Raw genomic sequence first — 21524 nt, 5'->3', positions numbered from 1 at the left:
TCCTTTCTGAAGTCAATAAAATATGATTTTTATAAAATGTACTCAATGTAATAGAACAATGGGATACAAGGCAGAGGCAGAGGTGCCGAGCTAAGGAAACAGGCTAAGTCATCACCCTCTACAGTCAACAGCCCAGAAGCAGCAGAGGGCAGCTGGGAAACCCCCATCGTCTGAGACCTCCTAGACCAGCAGCTCTCCATGTGCCGCAGCAGGCCCAGCAGCCCCTGGGAACTTGTGAGAAGCGCCCATTCTTGGGCCCCAGCAATGGCGTAACATGCCCTCCAGCCGGTTCTGACATTTGACAACCCCTAACATTTGACAACCACACGACTAGGTTCTTCCTCGCAGGCTCGAGTGTGGGTGTAACAAAGTCACTCGGCTTGAGTTCAGAACTAGACATCTTCCCACGGTGAGATCGCAATCCACAGAGGACAGAAACACACCAGACTCCAGCACCGGAATCCCTTCACCCGCCCCTCATTTATTTAGCAGCAGGCACTACAGAAGGCATTCATCCAGTCCTGGACCACTTTGTCCCGGACTAGCTGGCCCTGAGGCTCAGTGGCATCCGGAGGCAGGAGGGCCAAGTAGACCGGGGTCTCTGCCCCCTCCTCCACACTCCTGGAGCCGAAATCCCCAGCCATGTCTGTCTTCACCCACCCGGGGCAGCACGCATTGAGCAGAATCCTGTCGGCTTTCCTCTTCTCATCCAATTGCCGGGCCAGGATTCTGGATAAGACCGTGACCCCCAACTTAGACACCCCGTAGGCCGAGTTGGGCCAGCCCTCGCCCTCATGCACTCCATTTTTCGCATCCTCCACAAACTTCTTCATGAGGTCCACCAGGTCCCCCTCTGTGAGGGCCTCGCAGCAAAACATCTCCTGCAGGGGCTGGCAGCACTGCTCCAGGGCGCGGGAGCCTTGCAGACTGCTGATGTTCACCACTCTGCCTGGAACGACAGCGAAAACACGGAAGCAGGTCACACAGATGGCCGCTGGCTGGCTCTGCCACGAGGGACTGTGATTGAATCCCGGTGCAGGTTTAATTGCTGATGAAAAGACACGACTCTAGCCCAGCCCGTGTGGGCCAGTGGTTGGGCATCGACCTATGAACTAGGATGTCCTGGTTTGATTCCCCCTCAGGGACATGCCTGGATTTTGGGCTCGAGCCCCAGTGTAGGGTGTGCAGGAGGCAGCCGATTGATGATTCTCTTTCATCATTGATGTTTCTATCTCTCTCTCCCTCTCCCTTCCTCTCTGAAATCAATATATATGGAGAGAGAGAGAGAGAGAGTGAGGTATTTATTTAAAAAACATATTATATATATGGAAATGGAAGATAGAAAAGAAAATCAAGTTATGGGAGCTACCCTATGCCTCTGATGAAAATACAAAACCTAAGAGGAAGAAGTGTCCTCTTTTAATCCTCCCCGAGGATGTGTTTGTGGGTTTTGCGGGGGAGAGAAAGAAATAGAGAAACAATCAATGTGAGAGAGAACCATCAATTGGTTGCCTCCTGCTCGAGCCCCAACCAAGGTTGGAACCCGAGATCCTCCAGTGCACGGGATGCTGCTCAAAGCAACTGAGCCGCGCCAGCCAGGGCCAAAGTGTCCTCTTTGATCCAAGGACACACTGGGAGAGGCCAAGGGGTGACCGTCTCAAAAGCCAGATGGGTGCCATCAGCCCTGAGAAGGGCTGCAGCCATGCCTCCCCAACCCCCTCCGCTGAGGTCCAGGCGGCCTCACTGGTCCAGAAACACTCTTCTAGAAAGAGTGGGCAAGTTGCTCCCCCTAGTGGCTGGACACTTGCTTAACCTATTTACTCAGAATCTCAAACCGGTTTCGGAGCGTGAATAACTCTTTAAAGTGATATAACCTGGCTGGAGAGGCTCCGTGATTGGGCATCTACCTATGAACCAGGAGGTCCTGGTTTGACTCCCTGTCAGGGCACATGCCCAGGTTGCAGGCTCCATCCTTGGTTGGGGGGTGGGGGGGCGTGCAGGAGGCAACCAATCAATGATTCTCTCTCATCATGAATGTTTCTCTCTCTCCCTTCCTCTCTGAAATCAATAAAAATATATTTTTTAAAAATTAAAGTGATATATAAACCTAAAAAAGAGTGGCTTTTAAATCAGGGAGCTAGCAATTCCCTACAAATCAAGAAGCACTGACGCTCAGCATTTTGCCCTCCAGCGACTCACCTGTCCTGGGTTGATCCCTGAGCCCCACCCTCCCTCCAGCCTTCTTTTCTCTTTGAAAGGGCTTGGTTTGCGATCCCTTGGCAGCTGCAATCCTTACTTCGCGAGAACTAATTACCCTGATTTGATTGAGGGGTGTAGTCAGGAAACCTGGGTACTGTCTCCGGCTCTGTCCCTGCCTGGCGGTGTTCACTTCTCCGGCCTCCGTTTCCTTCTCTGAAAGTGCATGTGCAGGAAGTAAGGTTTCCCCAGCACCTTGCAGCTTTCAAATTCTATGATTCTAAGATCCACGGGGAATAGACATCCTGGTACTTGGTGAGAGACACCCCTACAGTGAAGTGCTACGCAGCAGTAAGAAAGGATAGGAAAGCTCGGTCCTGGTCTGGAAAGAGCCCCAGGTAGAGTGAACGAAAGAAACCAGGTGGCAAGCAGTATGCTTACCGTCTCCCTTTGTGTAAAAAAGGGAGCAAAAAATGCATTTAGATTTGCTTAGATATGAATGTAAAACTCCACCCACTTGGCCCTGGGCACTCACCAACTCCATGAACCAGGACCCAGGGCTCCCTTCTGCCCTACCTGCCAGTACCTGCAGCTCTACCTGCGGATTTCCCAGGATCCCGCCCCGCAAAGAAGCCAATAAAGAGAATTACCTCTGGGGGCTGGAGACAGGGGTTGGGCAAGCTGGGGTGGGGGCGGATGGCAATACAGGTGCAACTCTCTCAGGCAACTTTTTAGATTTTAAGGTTTTTGCACTAGAGATCATCGTTATTCAACATGTTAAATTTTTAAAAGTGCATTTCTAATGAGAATCACAGTTGACTTCTTGGGAAACAAACTCCTCAGGGAAGCAAGCCTTCCCCGGCGACCCCCTACCCCCCCGCCCCGCGCCCCGTTCCTCCTCCTCCCTCCAGCACGGTTGTAATAGAAGCTTGTGATTCTTTGCTAATGACAGTCTCCCCCACTGGACTCCGTGCTCCGAGGGCACGACTGTCCTGGCCCATGATGCACACATCACCCAGAGTAATGACTGGGTTACAGGAGGCACTCAACACATATTTGTGCAAGAAACAATTGAAGTTATTTATTGAATGCTTTGGAGTGTGGGCAAGATATTTCCTAGTAAAGAAAATGTTCCTGTGGGTGTTCTGAATCAGCGAGACCAAGCTTGGTGCAAGAAGAAAGGAATACAGGGAAAGTCATATAATGCTAGGGCGGACACCACCCCCAACCCCAGGGGAGCTGGGTGTGGCCCCTTCACCTTGGGGAGCTGGAGGAGGACTCCCCGAGGTTGCAAAAAGGCAAGAGGACTTTTAAGACTCGCAACACCTATTGTTCTAGGATTGAGTTCATGTCCTGGGAGACTCAAGAGCAACACCATGTGGCATACCTCCCTTTTAAAGCTAAAGCCAAAATGTTTGGGTGAGGACCAGACACAGCACTATAAAAAAATGATGCCTGGCCCTAGCCGGCTTGGCTCAGTGGATAGAGCGTCGGCCTGCAGACTGAAGGGTCCCGGGTTCAATTCCTGGTCAGGGCGCATGCCCGGGTTGTGGGCTTGGTCCCTGGTGAGGGGCATGCAGCCCATCAATGACTCTCTCTCATCATTGATGTTTCTATCTCTCTCCCCCTCTCCCTCCCTCTCTGAAATCAATATATATATATATATATAATGCCATTTTCTATGTTTCCCCCTCAGAGAACAGCACCCTGGGTGGCCCCTTTGGGAAGCAGAGGCCCTGGCTCACTCCGTGCTGAGGGATGCAACGTGACAATCCACACGCTGGACTCACCATGCGGCTTTATTATGGGCAGTAATTCGTTGCAGACGTTTCTCGTGGCAAAAAAGTTTGTCTTCAGAGTTACCTCAGCTTGAATGTCAAAGGGCGTCGGATCATCAACTTTGAAAAAGAGAAGGAAACAAAGACAGAGTCAGGCAAAAGGGACCTGATCTCTAATTAAAGGGGGGGAAGCTCACTTTACAGTTTTTAAACCACTAGGTCAGTGGTTCCCAAACTTCACCCGCGAACCTGAATCACCCGCAGGGCCAGTTAGAACACAGCTCTCTGGGCCCCGCCCCGAGAGTTGGATGGAGAAGGCCTGGGGTGCGGCGCCAGCATTTGCACTTCCAACGAGTTCCCAGGGGACGCTGCAGCGGCTGGGCTGCGGGGGAGCCTGGCTTTGACCTTCGCTTCTCGGACTTGGACGGGCAGAGGGGCCCCTGGTGAGTCTGTTAAGGTGCGGGTTCGGATTCAGCAGGTGTGAGGCAAAGCCTTGAGCTCTGCGATTGCAGCGGCTGCCCAGGGTCGCAGGTGCTGAGTCCGCCGCCCACACATCGAGGGGCAAGGCTGGCAGCGCAGGCCAGTGTCCCCCCACCTGCAGTTCAGGGACGGGCACTTATCCACCAGTCCCTCAGCCACTGGGGAGGGGCTGTCAGCCACCCACCTGCCTGCGCTCCCAGAAAGCCCGCACACTGAGTGGCAGGTGCGGGTGCACAGCAATCGGGAGCGTCCACAGCCAAGGGGATGAGATTCGCGCTGCACAATAGCTCGCTTTACTCGGTTCTGCCTCTAGGTTTCTCTTCTCCACTAGGTTTCGAGTGAGGCTGGCCTGTTATTTCTTTCTACCCGCAGCATTTAGCTCAATAACTTCCTTAATCGAGCCATAGGGTCAGTCATCGCTTTAACCCCCTACCCCGAAAAGTATCAAAGATGCTACTCGAAACCACCCAGTGCGTCCGGTAACCAACACAAGTTCCCCGGGGGAGGGAACAGGCTCGCTTCCTTTAAGCCCGAGCCTATCAAAGCTCTCCATTAAACAAAGTCTCCAGCCCACCACGGTGCCAGGGCTCGTCGGGTCTCAGAGACTCATTTCCTGTCCCGAGCAGATGGCTCCTGGCGTCTGTGAATGCGCCCTTTCAAGAAATCGAAAGGACCAAGAGAGCTGGGAGACCCTACGCAGAGAAAACGTTTCTTGCATTAGACGGAAAGCTGATGAGCTAAGCAGGGCGTGGCCCCCTCCCAGGAGGCGGTTTACTTGCAAACAGGGGCGGCTGACAGTTCGGCGAGGGCCCTGGGCTGCGCACAGGCGCGCACAGGCCTGCGGGCGGGCGGGGCGCGCGGTGACAGCACCCCGGCCCACTTGGCGCTGAGCGAACCGCTCCCCAACTCGGGGAAGCGAGAGCCCTCCACGGGGGCGCACGCTGCCTTTCCCGATCGCTCAGGCGGGTGGGTGGGAGCGCCTGCGGCTCCCCGTCCCACACCCTCGGGGCACCCAGACCCTCCCTCTACAGCACCTACACTTGAAGGCGATGCCCGCGTTGTTGACCAGCACGTTGAGCCCCCCGTACTCCTTGCGCAGGAAGTCGCGCAGGGCGCGGATGCTCTGCAGGTCGTCGATGTCCAGCTGGTGGAAGCGCGGGCTCAGGCCCTCGGCTTGCAGCTGCTGCACCGCCGCCCGGCCCCGCGCCTCGTCCCGCGCCGTGAGCACCACGTCCCCCGAGAACTGGCGGCACAGGTCCCGCGTGATGGCGAAGCCGATGCCCTTGTTGGCTCCGGTCACGAGCGCCACGCGGCTGCAGGACGACATGGCCGGGTCGGGGGCGCGCGGGGTACGTGCACGGAGAGCGGATCGGACTAGAGGCCCACCTCGGAGACCGGCCGCAGTCAGAGAAACCGCGCAGGACTGAGTTCTGGGATTCCGTGCGGCGACTTTGAGGAACGAGGCCCGGCCTCGGTCCCTCCCTCCAAGGAGGGGCCTTCTGTTCCCGAAGCTTGCGGAACGCCCCATTCCCGGCCCGCCCCCTCCCCGCGCGGCGTCGGGGCGGCTGTAGTTCTCCCAACGCAAAACCGGACAGTGATGTGTGGATTGGGTCCAGGGGCGCATGGCAGTTGGATAGAAGAAACTCTTTTAGGAGAACCCCACACGGAGAGAAAGAAGTGCGGACTGATTTTCTTGGGTCTGCGCCCATCATCCCCTGTAAAAGGAGGATGTTTGCTTTTTCTTTAAAATGCAATGAAATTTTAGACTCGCAACTGCTTCTGAGGGCGCTGCTTGCTTAAGAGAAACTCCAAAGAGAATTAGGGCAAAGCGGTCCTATGAGTAGAAGCACAGGGGTGCGCAGGTACATCCCTGTGTGATTCCCAGTGCGCCCCCGGCGGGAGGGATGTTTATGAAGCTCTGACTGTGTGCCAAGCCTTTTACTGGGATGTTTTCACCCCCCGCGGCTGCGAAGTGTCTGCATTTTAGGTTTGTCCAAGGTGACATACATCATTTTTTCTCCAGTGAAACCTGTGTACCCACAAAGCTCAACTGAAAAGAAATCCCAAAGGTGTGCCAAGGTGTGGACGGGCGATTAGAACTCCCCCACCCACCTTCTTTAGTGTAATCTGAGTGTTTGATCCCAGGGCGTTTCTTGGCGACTTGTGGGCTTATGGAGAGTTTCGATCTCATCGTGACTCAGCTTTTTCCTAGCAGAGCTGTCTGAGCTGCCGGCGCTTCTGACTCCAACTTCTCCATCAAGTAACAGGTGAGGTCAGGAAGGTGTGCACCTGCTATGTGCGGTCCCTTATTGTGGCTCAACCAATATATCCCCCCGCCCCCACCTGCAGATTATTTGGAACTCTATTAAAGATATAGGGCTAGCCAGCCGGTGTGACTCAGTGGTTGAGCTTGGACCTATGAACCAGGAAGTCACGGTTCGATTCCCAGTCAGGGCACATGTCAAGGTTGCGGGCTTGACCCTCAGTGTGGGGTGTGCAGGAGGCAGCTGATCAATTATTTTTTCTCATCATTGATGTTGCTATCTCTCTCTCCCTCTCCCTTCCTCTCTGAAATCAATAATAATAGATATAGGGCTATTTAGATTTTGTTTCTTGTGGACACTTAATTCTTGTTTTCAAAAAAATTTATACATTTCATCTAAGTTGTTGCCCTTGGTATCCATTGGTTTCCTTTGTTTTTCTGTAAATGAACAGTTCTACACCCATAGGCTTGGTTAGTCACTTGGCATGGATATTTCACCATCGCTGGTGCCTAAGGGAGCATCGCGGTGTCTTTGTTGGTGTGAGCCACTCTGTGTAGCTCAATGCTCGTCCTCAAAGCATCCCCACATTTAGCCCATTTTTTAAAAGTCATTTTTAATTTTTCTTTTTTAAAAAAAATATATTTTTATTGATTTTTTACAGAGAGAAAGGGAGAGGTATAGAGAGTTAGAAACATCAATGAGAGAGAAACATTGATCAGCTGCCTCCTGCACACTCCCTACTGGGGATGTGCCCGCAACCAGGATACATGCCCTTGACCGGAATCGAACCTGGGACCCTTCAGTCTGCAGGCCAATGCTCTATCCACTGAACCAAACCAGTCAGGGCACATTTTTAATTTTTCAATGATAGTTGACATGCCATATTATATTACTTTCAGGTACGCCCCAGTGATTAGACATTATACAACTTACTAACTGATCATCCCAAGTAATCTCATACCCATCGGACACCACACCTAGTATTACAATACTAGAGGCCCAGTGCACAAAATTAGTGCACTCGGGAGGGGGGCATCCCTCAGCCTGGCCTGCGCCCTCTCACAGTCCAGGAGCCCTCAGGGGATGTCCGACTGCTGGCTTAGGCCCACTCCCTACCACCGCTGCTGCTCGGCTTCTGGTTGAGCGGTGCTCCCCCTATGGGAGTGCACTGACCACCAGGGGGCAGTTCCTGCATTGAGCATCTGCCCCTTGGTGGTCAGTGCACGTCATAGTGACCGGTCATTCTGCCATTTGGTCAATTTGCATATTAGCCTTTTATTATATAGGATTATTGGCTATCTTCTGGGCGTAGGGAATATAGTCAATGCATTGAGAGGTCACCCATGCACCAAGAGGTCACCAATTCCTTCTAAATCCCTTTACCTTTCACCCATCCCCTCAACCTCCCTCTCATTAGGCAACCATCAAAATGTTTAGCCCATGTTTTTGCCCTGTGTTTTACAAGGAAGTCCCCAAAAAGCTAAGAACAGGCCAGAATCCAGGATAAGGAGGCAAAGCAGGTGAGAGAGCCAGTCCAAAGAAAAAGAATATATTTAGGAGCCATGCAGTTAGGAAGGGCTGTGTTAAACATCCGATAACCTAATACGACCAACTGTTACTTACAGGTAGGCTTTTGGTTGAGTGCAGGTGATATTTTGGGAGTTGGCTGGGCTTCGAGTCAGATGGGTAAAGTGGGATTCACTATTTACCCATCTAGGATGTGAACGGCAGGCCCCTGGTTGGTGTTTTGGCACTGCCTATGTGGTTGTCAGGAACTGGTGTAGGTTTTAGGTGGGGAGGGGACACCTGTATTCTGGAACCACCAAGGTTTCGAGGGAGCTGTGTCCTGAAGGAAACCAGAAGCCCAGCATGTCTATTGCCTTTTTGCATCGACAATGACCTATCGTTGGAATGTCAAAGTAATTTTCTTTTTTTCTGGACCCTTCAAAGGACAGGCACCGCTCTGCAGAGGCCACAAACCCCCTCACTGTTAGCGAGCTAATTGTTGACTGTTAGCTATCCTGCACCCACCTACGTTAAAGAAGTGCGTGTCTATCATTTTACTTTTTATCCAGTCCCAGAGGTTTCCCCCACCTCCCTAATCTATCACCAGCGGATTCTGTGTAACCCACTTAGGTCTCCTCTTTTGGTTCTAATGTATAAAACCAGATAAAAAACTGCCCTTCTCAGGAGCATTATCCCAACCCCTTGAGATTCTGCTTCCCAGCATTTGTCCACAGTTTGGCTCAAATAAATTCACAAAAATTCTTCACAGGTGTGAATGTTCCTCACGTGAACAATACATATATTTGGGTAGAAATGATGTGACTGTGTGCATGTCCTTTTGGTCAATTCAGGACAGACAGCACAATGGGGCCCACGGAGGGGGCTGTGAGGGGAGCTCACCATGGTTCCACCTTTTTCTCCATAACAAACTGTCCGTGAGGCCCGTCAGCATCTGAGGGCAAAAGGGCCAGGAACACAGGGGTCTCCGCACCCTCTTCTGGGCTTTTGGTGGCTTTAGGGCCGGCCATGTCGGTTCTCACCCACCCTGGGCAGCAGGCATTCAGGAGGATCTTGTCCCCGCTCCTGTGCGCACTCAGGTTCCTGGCGTGGATCCGGGACAGGACGGTGACGCCGATTTTCGTGACGCCGTACGCAGTGTTGGGCCAGCCTTCCTTCTGGTGCACCCCGTTCCGCGTATCTTCCACAAACTTGTTCATGAGCCCCACCAGCTCCTCCTCGCTGATGGTGTCGCTTCTGAACTTCTGCTGCAGCTCCGGGCTGCAGTTTTTCAGAGCTCTGAGACTCTGCATGCTGGACACATTCACCACTCTGCCTGAAATGCAAAGGAGGTTGTTATGTAGAAAGGCAGGCACGAGCATACGGGCGCCAAATCTGCTGGGATTCTGGACCAGGAATTTCCATCTGAGAAATTTCCAGTGTGCCATGAGCACTGATGAAAACTGCGTATATGATGAAGGACGGAGACAGCCTAGAAGCCTGTCATACCCAGCAAGTCTCAGATGATATCAGAGAAACGTTTAAATGTGGAGGGCGGTGCCCAGAGTTTCATGAGAACGTGAAGATGGTTTTCGCCAGAACATGTTAAGGGAACACAGGAGGTGCTCACTGCATTCAGTAGATAGTCTCTTTCCCCCAAGACTGTCTCCGGGAACTCGTGAGGATCTTACGGTCACTTGTGCAGGGCTCTATGAACAGGTGTCTATTGACCAACAAAAAGCAGTTCTAAGGTGAACAGACAACACCCGGTTTGGAAGGCTGCTGCTCTGATCACGGGAGATAAAAACAAATTAGTTTGCCCTAGCCCAGTGGTCGGCAAACTGTGGCTCGAGAGCCACACTCGGCTCTTTGGCCCCTTGAGTGAGGCGCGCACGTACAATGCGATTGAAACTTCGTGGCCCATGCGCAGAAGTCAGTATTTTGTGGAAGAGCCACACTCAAGGGGCCAAAGAGCCACACGTGGCTCGCGAGCCACAGACGATTTGGCTCCGTAGATAGAGCGTCGGCTTGCAGACTGACGGGTCCTGGGTTTGATTCCAGTCAAGGGCAGTGCCGTACCTTGGTTGTAGGCTCCTCCCTGGCCAAGGCCCTGGTCAGGGTGCGTGCAGGAGGCAACCAATCGATGTGTCTCTCTCACATTGACATTTCTCTCTTTCCCTCTCTCTTCCAATATCTCTAAAAATCAATGGAAAAATAATCTTCAGTGATGATAGAAAAACCCCCCCCCCACACACACACACAAATTAGTTCAGTGGGCTAATTACCAGGCCAGTGTTACAAGCTGTCCAAAACCCAGATGGGGAGAAAACTAGCCTGTCTTCTCCCGTGTGGTTCTCCCCGTGTGGGTTTTGGGCAGCGGGGAGCAGTGGATGGAGCGGAGGTGGGCAGCTGCAGTGACGCAGAGGTGGGATCATTGTGGACACGTGACTCCTGCACCCACTGAGCCACAACATGCCGGGACCATTCTGCCTGGCAGCGAGGGAGCAGAGACTGCAGGTGGTTATGGGAGAGCCTGCGCGAGGGGAAGGCCCTGCATGAAGTTGGCAAGTCGGGTTGCAGGCAGTGGCCGGAGGAGATGAGCGGTCTCTACTGGACCAGAAGATACGGCACCAATTTGGACTGACGCGCTTTACCTGCAGACCAAGCAACACAGGTGGAGACAGCCTGCTGGTTCTGGGCCTGTGTGACCCTACCCTCCATGAACAGCAGCGGACTGGAGGGAGGCATGTGTCAGACTAGCGTCCAGCAGGCTGTCAGGAGCAGCACGTGGCTGAACGTCACGTCCCTCTGGAAAGTGAAAAAGTTGGGGTAAAACTCAAGATAACTGGGGAGAAGGAATGGCGGCAGAGGGCAAAGGAATGAATAAAATGGGTCCAACAGGAGAAGTCCAATAAGACGCTGGTGCCTCCAGACACGATCTCGTCTCTTGGCTCCACGGTACGGGGCGCTAGAAAGGGCGAAGCCAGGTGTTGCCAAGACCACCCCCGCTTTGGGGACTGACAGCTGGAAGGGGAGCTGGCACAGCGGAGAGGCATGGCTCTGGGAGGCAGGTTCCCAGGACACGCTGATGCACTGAGTGGGACTCGGGGAACGTGCCAGCGCCCTTGGTTCTTATCGTCAGGTCCATGTACAACTGCACTGTGACACGGGGTAACACTGGCCTGGTTGGCCATGGTCAGTGACCATGTGTGAGTGAGTTACGTGATGACACTGCTACCAGTAACCACATGTATTGGGAGACGGAGTTAGTCTGCTCAGGATGGAATACATGTGGGAAGGGACTAGCCTGAGGAGGAGCTGGGTTTCGTGAGCCACCAGCGAATTTCTGTACTGTGAAACTGAGGAAACAAGGAAGCGTGACACGCCGGCGGCTCTAATTCCACGGCGGCCTACAGAGGCAAACCAAAATCTAAAACTGTAAATGCCTCAAGTGTGGCGGGCCGGCACGGCCATGGCAGACTCAGCCCCTGATGTGCCGCACCAGCTCAGCCAGGTTCGGTGAGCCTGAGTGGGGGCGGGGAAGGATCGAAAAAAGACAAGAGAAGAAAGCTGGGTCTCGGTGGGATTCTGCCCTCTTGGATGGAGAGAGACAGTGCCACAGAGTACAAGCTGAGTCTTTATTTTACAGCAGATTACACGAGGCAAAGGGCGTGGTCAGATGTTTACAACATTCTCCTGGGTTTCGATCCTACTCAATTACATGCACCTGCACTCTATCAAGCCTACATCACTCAGACACGTGGGGCCACGTGTTCAGACCATAGGTTCAAGCTCACAACTACAGCTGTTGGCTATAACTGTGCTGGCAGGGCTCTGCCCTCCAAGCTGGGACTTGCACGTGGCCATGACAGAACTGTGCCCTCTCATTAGTCCTAGGCTTGAATCTGTCCAGAGCGGGTCTTTGAGCCCCTCTCCACACTCAAGGTTACAAAACCGAAACCTAAGGACCACCAATCAAAAACAGACACCTAGGCTTACAGCTATAGCCAATCGATAATTTCCTTATTTTGCTTCTGCCTTTTCTCTGTGATGGTCTCCCCCCAATACCTGTGGACAGAGCATTCCTAAGCACTTCCAGTTTTCTGTTTCCCAATTCAAATAGATATTTTTTCTCAAAGAAACTCTTAATTTCTTGATATGCATCGGTTTATCTCTTAAGAAAACGAAATAGTTCTGCAAAAATAGTTGTATGCTGGGTAAAGTGCAAATAATAAAGGTTTGGCCCGTTGCCCAGAGCTGCTCGGATAATCTTTAAACCTGGACTGTCCTGCCTGATAAGACTGTTCTTGTTTACTTGGGGGTTTAGGGTTAGGCTACACAATGGATGTTAACAATATGGTTATGGTGAGGCTACCTGATATCAAATGGATCCCTGGGGGAGGTGCTGGGAGGAAGGTCAGCCAAGAGAACAGCGGGCCATGTCCCTGAGGCCAGCCCTCAGCAGACACACCTGAAACAAGGTGGGTGAGCTTCCTGGACGGCAGTGCTCCCTGTTACTGCCGCACACACAGCTGCTGTCCGCAGGACTCCATGCGACAGGACAGCCGGAAGCTCCCTGCCTGGGCTTCTCTGGCCCCTGGCCCCTGAGAGCTCTCCCACTGGCGATTTGCATCACTCTCCCTTTCCTCTACTGCTGAGCACTGCGGTTCTGGATATAATGGCTTCCCTGAGTTCCGAGTCCTTGCAGGGATTCTTGAACCTGAAGGTGGTCTTGGGGAACTGCTAAACTTGTTAAAACCAAGTGATGTTTATCTCAGATATGCATGGTTGGTTTAGCATCTCCAAACCAATGAGTGCAACGCACTGGAGTACAAAGAAAGGCCCATGTGATCAGATGTAGAAGAGTTCAGGGGCCTAATGAATTGGAGGTAGGAAAGGTCACTCAGGAAGGGAGAAGGAGGAGGGAGAGGGAGGAGGGAGGAGGGAGGATCTGGCCTGGGATCCTCAGGGGACTCCAATGGTTGTGAGGGGCACCAGCAATGACTGGCCTCTCTGAGGAGACTTCTCAACAAAGAGCTGAAGGATAAGCAAGAGCCGGTTGTGCAGAGACCAGGGGGCAGACAGCAAACATAGCCCAGTCCTGAGGCTGAAGGCACCTGGCCTGGTGAGACACCAGGGGGCAGTGCCCCTGAGCAGGAAGCAGGAGCAGGGAGGGGCCTGGAGATGACACCAGGGGAGGGCAGGACTGGGTGCTGCCATAAACAAGGCAGCCAGGGCTCCTAGACTCACCTTGGGGTTTCATGAGAGGCAGCAGCTCCGTGCAGACGTCTCGGGTACCAAAAAAGTTTGTTTTCATCGTCACTTCTGCTTGAATATGAAACGGTGTGGGATCATTCACTTTCAGGAGAGAAGGAGAGTATAGTTAATAAATAGTAGCCATGTGGTAACATTCCATAGAATGTGAATTTTGTGTAGAATTGGCGTCCATGCAATGACCATTTCCTTGTTCCCTGATGTTCTATAGTGTCTGAGATGGTGCCATTCCCGGAGGCTGGTGAAGGTGCACAGCGGGATCTCTGAACCTGTTTGTGCAAAGTTCTTGTTTATTTAAAAATCCATTCAACATTCACTCAAATGCCCTCAAGCCTAAACCGGAAGAAACTGAAAACTTGCATCTGAGCCAAGAACACAAAGGTCCCTGGGCCAGAAAGCGCTCCAGTTTCTCTCGCACTTTGATCTTGCTTCACCCCTGCCCCCAGCCTCTCCTACTCCCCTCGGGAGCCATCCTGCACCCCAACGTGCGAGGAGCCCCATTGTACCGATACTCCGACATACCAGCCACCCTGGCTACAGGTGCTGGGTGACCCCCCCTGCGACCACCCAGCCTTTTACCCTTGAAGGCGATGCCCGCGTTGTTGACCAGCACGTCCAGGCCCCCGTACTCCTTGCGCAGGAAGTCGCGCAGGGCGCGGATGCTCTGCAGGTCGTTGATGTCCAGCTGGTGGAAGCGCGGGCTCAGGCCCTCGGCCTGCAGCTGCTGCACCGCCGCCCGGCCCCGCGCGGCGTCCCGGGCTGTGAGCACCACGTCCCCCGAGAACTGGCGGCACAGGTCCCGCGTGATGGCGAAGCCGATGCCCTTGTTGCCCCCGGTCACGAGCGCCACGCGGCTGCTGGACGACATGGCCGGGCAGGAGGCTCGAGAAGCACTTGCGTGGAGAGCGGAGCGGGCTGTGGACGCCCAACCGCTGCGACCAGGGCTCCCGGGAGGCTCCGAGCGTCTGTGAGTGCGACTGCAGAGAGCACGCTGCGCACCCGCTGGAACCTCTAGTCCTGTCGCCCAGCGCGCAGGCGCAAGCCGTGCCCCTAGGGGCGTGGCCCCTTCCGGCCCCGCCCTCCCCGGCCCGGCCCCAGGTGCTGGGAATGCGAACTAGAGCCACCTGGCAGGTTTACAGATGGGCGGGCCCAAGGCGAAGGCCTTTGGCTGCTGCCGACGTCTGTCAGCAGAGAATCATTTTGATTGGTCGTCTGACTGCCTTTAAACTGAGCCCTTAGCCTTGGTTCTCCGTGGCTTTTCCCCTGGTGTTTTAAAAAATGCAGCCCCAAAAACAAGTCTTTGGGACTGGAATTGTGGAATCAGCTGAGAGAACGCGACAAGGACTCACGTGTGTGTTGATTTGTCCCCGAAGTGTGTGAAAGCAAAGGTCCGGGCTCATCCCTGGCTGGTCTTCACCTCGCAGTGGCCCCCACACTCCTTGCACAGGAACCATGTAGAGTCTACATTGTAGACGCTCTACAGGTCATGGATGTCCAGATGGTGGAAGCAGGGCCCTGGCCCTCGGCCTGTGCAGTTGCCACACAGCTGCCCAACCCCGCACCGAGTCCCGTGCAGTGAGCGCCGCTTCCTCAAGAACCGCCTGCACAGGTCCGGTGTGATGGCGAAGCGGGTGCCCTTACTGGCCACAGTCTCCAGGGCCACAGGTGTTAAGACGCCATGGCTGGCAGGGGTCCTGGGGGCACTTGAACAGAGAGCAGACAGCGCTGTGGGTCACAGCGGTTAGGAGGTGTTGTCCCGCTCTGTGGTGTCCCAGACAATCTGAGAAGCAGCACCAACTGAGTTCTGTGCTCCAGGGCTGTGACTTCTATCCTCTGTCCCTCCCTCCACGGGGGGCGGGGGGGGCTGAATGTTCCAGGTTTACTAAGGCCCCCATTCCGGGTCTGGCCCTTCCTGTGATGTAAGTTCGGCCCAAGCAGGACACGCACTACCTTCTTTTGATCTCGGCTCTGAGCCCAGCAGTGGACAGGGTGGAGGGCTGTGCTTCCCCCAAGCACACGGGTTGGTGATGGGAATCAGGGCTTTAGTTGAACTAAAGGAACTACTTCAGGAGAAGCCCAGAAGGTGGAAGTAGGTGCAGGAGCCATTGGTTTGGACCCAGGCCCATCCTCCACTGCAGAAAGGCAATGTCTGCTTTTTCTAAAATGCAATGAAGTATTTGCACAGGGCAACTGCCTCTGAGGACACAGATCCCCTTCCTTCCTTAAGAGAAACCAAGGCAGAATTAAATAGGCCCTGTGATTGCCTTCAGTGTGGGACCCCCAAGTGGGAGGGAGCATTTATGAAGGTCTTTCTGGGGGCCAAGCTGGTGATGGCATGTGTATTTCATGGTTACATAATCCTGTTTGCTTAAAGTGCCTGCAGTAGGTTTCGTCCTTGGTCACAGTTAACAGAGAGATGTAAAACCCCGCCCTGCTCACTGGTTAGAACCTGTGGCTGCCTTCATGCTACCACAGCAGAGCAGAGTACCCCCAAGAGACTGTGGCTGCAAAGCTGAAAACATTTTCTCTCTGGCTCCTTCTAGAATGTGTGTGAGCCCCTCAGTCACACTGTCCCCTTCTTGACCTAACTTTAGGTCTATCCGATTTCTGAGCGGGTACAGCATGCAAGTGATCTGCAGGATGTAGAAAGAACCATTTACCACCTGCTGATGATCAGTCATTACTCTCACCCACTCTCCTCTTTCTCCCTGTGTCACAGGAGAAATCACAGACTCAGACTTAGCAGCCAATTCAAACTGAATACTTCATAAAGGGGCTAATATATGAGGAAAAGGGCCGATGCTAACCTGACTAGCTCAGGGTAGGTCTGCGTGGCAGCCTTGCAAACGCAGAAACCTAAAGTAACCACAATGGTGTCTGAAATTAAAAGTTTTAATTAAAAAATTGTTTTAATTAATTTCAGAGAGGAAGGGAGAGGGAGAGATAGAAACATCAATGATGAGAGAGAATCACTGATGGGCTGCCTCCTTCATGCCCCCTATTGGGCATGGAGCCCGAAACCTGGGCCTGTGCCCTGACCAGGAATCTAAAAAGTGACCTTCTGGTTCATAGGCTGAAGATCAAATGCTGAACCACACTGGCTGGGCTGAAATTAAAACTTTTTAAACTAAAAAGCAGTTTATGGTGGGTAATCATGTTCTAGGCTGACATCTTCCCTGACAAAGGTCAATCTTCACCATAATGGGTCCTCTCTATTGTCTTTTTGCATCTACAATAACATATCACTGGAATGTCAAAGTCATTTTCCTTCTTTTTTTAAAAAAATATATTTTATTGATTTTTTACAGAGAGGAGGGGAAAGGGATAGAGAGTTAGAAACACCAATGAGAGAGAGACATTGATCAGCTGCCTCCTGCACGCCCCCTCCTGGGGATGCACCCGCAACCAAGGTACATGCCCTTGACCGGAATCGAACCCGGGACCCTTGAGTCCGCAGGCCGATGCTCTATCCGCTGAGCCAAACCCGTTAGGGCATTTTCCTTTTTTTTTTTTTGACCTCTCAAAGGTCAGGCAAGCTTTGTGGAGACCACAAATCCCCTCATTATAACTGAGTTACTTACTGACAGTTAACTATCCTGCAGCCACCTCAGTAAAGGCAGTATGTGTCTATCATTTCACTTTTTAACCAATCCCAGTGGTCTCCTCCCCCTTCCCTCACCCCCCCTTTGCTTTCTCCTGCTTCCCTAATCTATCACCAATGGGTTTCATGGAACCCACTTGTTAGGATGGGAAAAGGCCTTTCTTTTTCCTTGCTGTGGCCTTCCACAATTTATGAGAAGCACCTGATAATGAAATCCCAAGACTGTTAGCTCCTCTGGTTCAAACAGCCCCTCTGTTCAAACTTACAGACAAGATCAGTGACTCTGAAGGCTTCCTATTTCCTCCCGCCGGTTGACAACTCAGGATAAGACACCTGCCTAGGACTTCTGCCTGGACTATCTCCTGAGGAAATAACAGACCACCCCCTGCTGTGGGCTCCATTGCACCTAGCAACAGCAGCAGCCCTCAGGTGCCCCTCTCTTCCCTGCCCAAGGCTTTAAAAGAGCAGTTTGGTTGTTCTTTGCCGTTGCATTGGTTAGCAATGCACTGGCGCTGTCCCTCTGGGAAGGGAAATAAACTCTCTCTCTGTATCTATCTCTTCTCACAGTTGTGAATTCTTTTCACAATGCAAGTCACCTAGTCACGGGCCCAGGAACCCTACCAGCACTTATGTCTCCTCTTTTGATTGTAATGTATCAAACAAGGCGCAAATCCGATGTTCTCCAGAGCATGATCTCAATCCCTTGAGATTCTGCTTCCCAGCATTTGTCGACGCTTTGGCTCAAAAGAACTCATAAAAATTCTCAGGTTTGAATGTTTCTTAGGTTAACAATATACTATATTTGGATAGAAATTATTTGACAGTGTATGTCCTTTTGATCTATTCAGAACAGATAACATAATAGAGCCCATAGAGAGGAGCTCACCATTTTACAACCTTTTTCTCTGTAACTAACTGTCCGTGAGGCCCCTCAGCATCTGAGGGCAAAAGGGCCAGGAACACAGGGGTCTCCGCACCCTCTTCTAGGCTTTTGGGGGCTTGGGGTCCACCCAGGTCGGTTCTCACCCACCCTGGGCAGCAGGCATTCAGGAGGATCTTGTCCCCGCTCCTGTGCGCACTCAGGTTCCTGGCGTGGATCCTGGACAGGACCGTGACGCCGATTTTCGTGACGCCGTACGTGCTGTTGGACCAGCCCTCCCTGTGGTGCACCCCGTTTCGTGCATCTTCCACGAACTTGTTCATGAGCCCCACCAGCTCCTCCTCGCTGATGGTGTTGCTTCTGAACTTCTGCTGCAGCTCCGGGCTGCAGTTTTTCAGAGCTCTGAGACTCTCCATGCTCGACACATTCACCACTCTGCCTGAAATGCAAAGGAGGTTGTTATGTAGAAAGGCAGGCACGAGCATACGGGCGCCAAATCTGCTGGGAATCTAGACCAGGAAATTTCCATGAGCATTAATGAAGACTTGTCATACCCAGTATATATCAGATGATGTCAGAGAAATGTGCTTTTTTAAAACATATTTTTATTTATTTCATAGAAGAAGGGAGAGGGAGAGAAACATCAATGACAGAGGATCACTGATTGGCTGCCTCCTGCATGCCCCACACTGGGATGGAGCCCACAAATGCGGCATTGGCCCTGACTGGGAATGGAATCATGACTTCCTGATTCATAGGCCGACCCTCAACCACTGAACCAAGCTGGCCGGGCTCAATTTATCTCTTAAAATTAAATAGTTCTGCAAAAACAGTTGTATGCCAGCTAAAGGGTAAATCAGTTGTTCAAAGGAGGACAAAATCTTGGTATGACATGACTTCACAGGATGGACTATCTGTTCCTTTCCATGTCTCCTTAGCCCACACTGGCTCCTCCCAATGGCAGGCATACTTCCGGTCCTGTGTCTGTACCTGTCATATAAACTCTATATAAAGTGTATCCACTCAGTGATCTTTTGGGTGGAAAGGAGCAGGGAATCGGGGTGGAGGGGAGGAGAGGGGGGGGGGGCAAGGCTGTGAAAATAAAGGATTAAACTTGGCCAGAGCAAGGTTTGGCCTTTGCCCAGGGCTACTGGGGTAATCTTTAAACTGTTGGACTGTTCATCCTGATAAGATTGTGCTATTACCTTGAGGGTTTAGGGTCAGGCTACACAATGGATGTTAACAATAAGGTTATGGTGAGGCTACCTGGTATCAAATGGATCCCTGGGGGAGGTGCTGGGAGGAAGGTCAGCCAAGAGAACAGTGGGCCATGTCCCTGAGGCCAGCCCTCAGCAGACACACCTGAAACAAGGTGGGTGAGCTTCCTGGACGGCAGTGCTCCCTGTTACTGCCGCACACACAGCTGCTGTCCGCAGGACTCCATGCGACAGGACAGCCGGAAGCTCCCTGCCTGGGCTTCCCTGGCCCCTGGCCCCTGAGATCTCCCCCACGGTCGATTTGCATCACTCTCCCTTTCCTCTACTGCTGAGCCCTGCGGTTCTGAGTATAATGGCTTCCCTGAGTTCTGAGTCCTTGCAGGGATTCTTGAACCTGAGGGTGGTCTTGGGTACCTCCTGAACTTGTGAAAACCAAGTGATGACTATCTCAGATATGCATGGTTGGTTTAGCATCTCGGAACCAATAGGTGCAACGCCCTGTATCAGTAGAGTACAAAGAAAGGCCCCTGTGATCAGATGCAGAAGAGTTCAGGGGCCTAAATAATTGGAGGTAGGAAATGTCACTCAGGAAGGGAGGAGAGAGGAGGGAGGAGGGAGGATCTGGCCTGGGATCCTCAGGGGACTCCAACGGTTGTGAAGGGCACGAGCAATGACTGGCCTCTCTGAGGAGACTTCTCAGCAAAGAGCTGAAGGATAAGCAAGAGCCGGTTGTGCAGAGACCAGGGGGCAGACAGCAAACAGCCCAGTCCTGAGGCTGAAGGGCACCTGGCCTGGTGAGACACCAGGGGGCAGTGCAGCTGACCAGGGAGCAGGAGCAGGGAGGGGCCTGGAGATGACCCCAGGGGAGGGCAGGACTGGGTGCTGCCACAAACAAGGCAGCCAGGGCTCCTAGACTCACCTTGGGGTTTCATGAGAGGCAGCAGCTCCGTGCTGACGTCTCGAGTACCAAAAAAGTTTGTTTTCATCGTCACTTCTGCTTTAATGTGAAACGGTGTGGGATCATTCACTTTCAGGAGAGAAGAGTATAGTTAATAAATAGTAGCCATGTGCTAACTTTCCATAGAATGACATAAAATGTGAATTTTTTGTATAATTGGTTCCTAGTAACAGCACTGTGCAATCACCATTTCCTTGTTTCCTGATGTTCTATACTGATGTTCCGAACATAGTGTCTGAGATGGTGCCATTCCCGGAGGCTGGTGAAGGGTGCACTATGGGGTCTCTGTGAACTTGTTTGTGCAAAATTCACCCCGTTGCCCTCAAGGTTAAACCAGGAGAAACTGTGACAACCTAGAAAAGACTCGCAGGCATCTGGGTCAAGAACACAAAGGTGTCTGGGCCAGAAGGCTCTCCAGCTTCTCTTGCAGTTTGATCTAGTGGCACCCCTACCCCCAGCCTCTCCTACTTCCCTCGGGAGCCATTCTGCACCCATACACGCGAGGAGCCCCATTGTAACGATACTCCGACATACCAGCCACCCTGGCTGCAGGTGCTGGGGTGAGCCCTCCTGGGACCACACATCCTTTTACCCTTGAAGGCAATGCCCGCGTTGTTGACCAGCACGTCCAGGCCCCCGTACTCCTTGCGCAGGAAGTCGCGCAGGGCGCGGATGCTCTGCAGGTCGTCGATGTCCAGCTGCTGGGACCGCGGACTCAGGCCCTCGGCTTGCAGCTGCTGCACCGCCGCCCGGCCCCGCGCCGCGTCCCGCGCCGTGAGCACCACGTCCCCCGAGAACTGGCGGCACAGATCCCGCGTGATGGCGAAGCCGATGCCCTTGTTGGCCCCGGTCACGAGCGCCACGCGGCTGCAGGACATAGCCGGGCAGGAGGCTTGCGAAGCACTTGCGTGGAGAGCGGAGCGGGCTGTGGACGCCCAACGGCTGCGACCAGGGCTCCCGTGAGGGTCCGAGCGCCTCTGAGTGCGACTGCAGAGCGCACGCTGCGCACTTGCTGGAACCACTAGTCCTGTCGCCCAACGCGCAGGCGCAAGCCCCGCCCCTAGGGGCGTGGCCCCCTCCCGGCCCCAGGTGCTGGGAATGCGAACCCAGGCCACCTGGCAGGTTTACAGATGGGCGGGCCCAAGGCGAAGGCCTTTGGCTGCTGCCGACGTCTGTCAGCAGAGAATCATTTTGATTGGTCGTCTGACAGCCTTTAAACTGAGCCCTTAGCCTTGGTTCTCCATGGGTTTTCCCCTGGTGTTTTAAAAAATGCAGCCCCCAAAACAAGTCTTTGGGACTGGAATTGTGGAATCAGCTGAGAGAACGCGACAAGGACTCAGGTGAGTGTTGATTTGTCCCCGAAGTGTGTGAAA

General features: G+C 53.0%; 3 protein-coding genes across 3 annotated transcripts; all 3 read right to left on the bottom strand.

The window, feature by feature from the left end:
- Positions 1-453: 453 nt before the first annotated feature.
- LOC102424776 (carbonyl reductase [NADPH] 3) lies at positions 454-5925 on the bottom strand. Its single transcript, XM_006104184.3, has 3 exons — positions 5493-5925; positions 3987-4094; positions 454-949 (listed from the first exon to the last, which is right to left on the bottom strand). The coding sequence occupies exons 1-3, from the start codon at positions 5779-5781 to the stop codon at positions 486-488; spliced, it is 861 nt and encodes a 286-aa protein (XP_006104246.1). The 5' UTR covers positions 5782-5925; the 3' UTR covers positions 454-485.
- Positions 5926-8986: 3061 nt separating this feature from the next.
- On the bottom strand, positions 8987-14519 carry LOC102425094 (carbonyl reductase [NADPH] 1). The gene is made up of 3 exons (XM_006104185.3): positions 14075-14519; positions 13472-13579; positions 8987-9557 (listed from the first exon to the last, which is right to left on the bottom strand). Exons 1-3 carry the CDS (start codon positions 14361-14363, stop codon positions 9121-9123), a joined length of 834 nt encoding a protein of 277 aa, XP_006104247.1. The 5' UTR covers positions 14364-14519; the 3' UTR covers positions 8987-9120.
- Positions 14520-17876: 3357 nt separating this feature from the next.
- Positions 17877-21175, bottom strand: LOC102425398 (carbonyl reductase [NADPH] 1-like). Its single transcript, XM_006104186.3, has 3 exons — positions 20744-21175; positions 20113-20220; positions 17877-18415 (listed from the first exon to the last, which is right to left on the bottom strand). Exons 1-3 carry the CDS (start codon positions 21027-21029, stop codon positions 17979-17981), a joined length of 831 nt encoding a protein of 276 aa, XP_006104248.1. The 5' UTR covers positions 21030-21175; the 3' UTR covers positions 17877-17978.
- Between the last annotated feature and the right edge of the window lie 349 nt (positions 21176-21524).

Source organism: Myotis lucifugus, unplaced genomic scaffold, assembly GCF_000147115.1.
Source record: "Myotis lucifugus unplaced genomic scaffold, Myoluc2.0 scaffold_552, whole genome shotgun sequence".
NCBI classification, from domain to species: domain Eukaryota; kingdom Metazoa; phylum Chordata; class Mammalia; order Chiroptera; family Vespertilionidae; genus Myotis; species Myotis lucifugus.
This window is presented reverse-complemented; position numbering and strand designations above follow the sequence as displayed.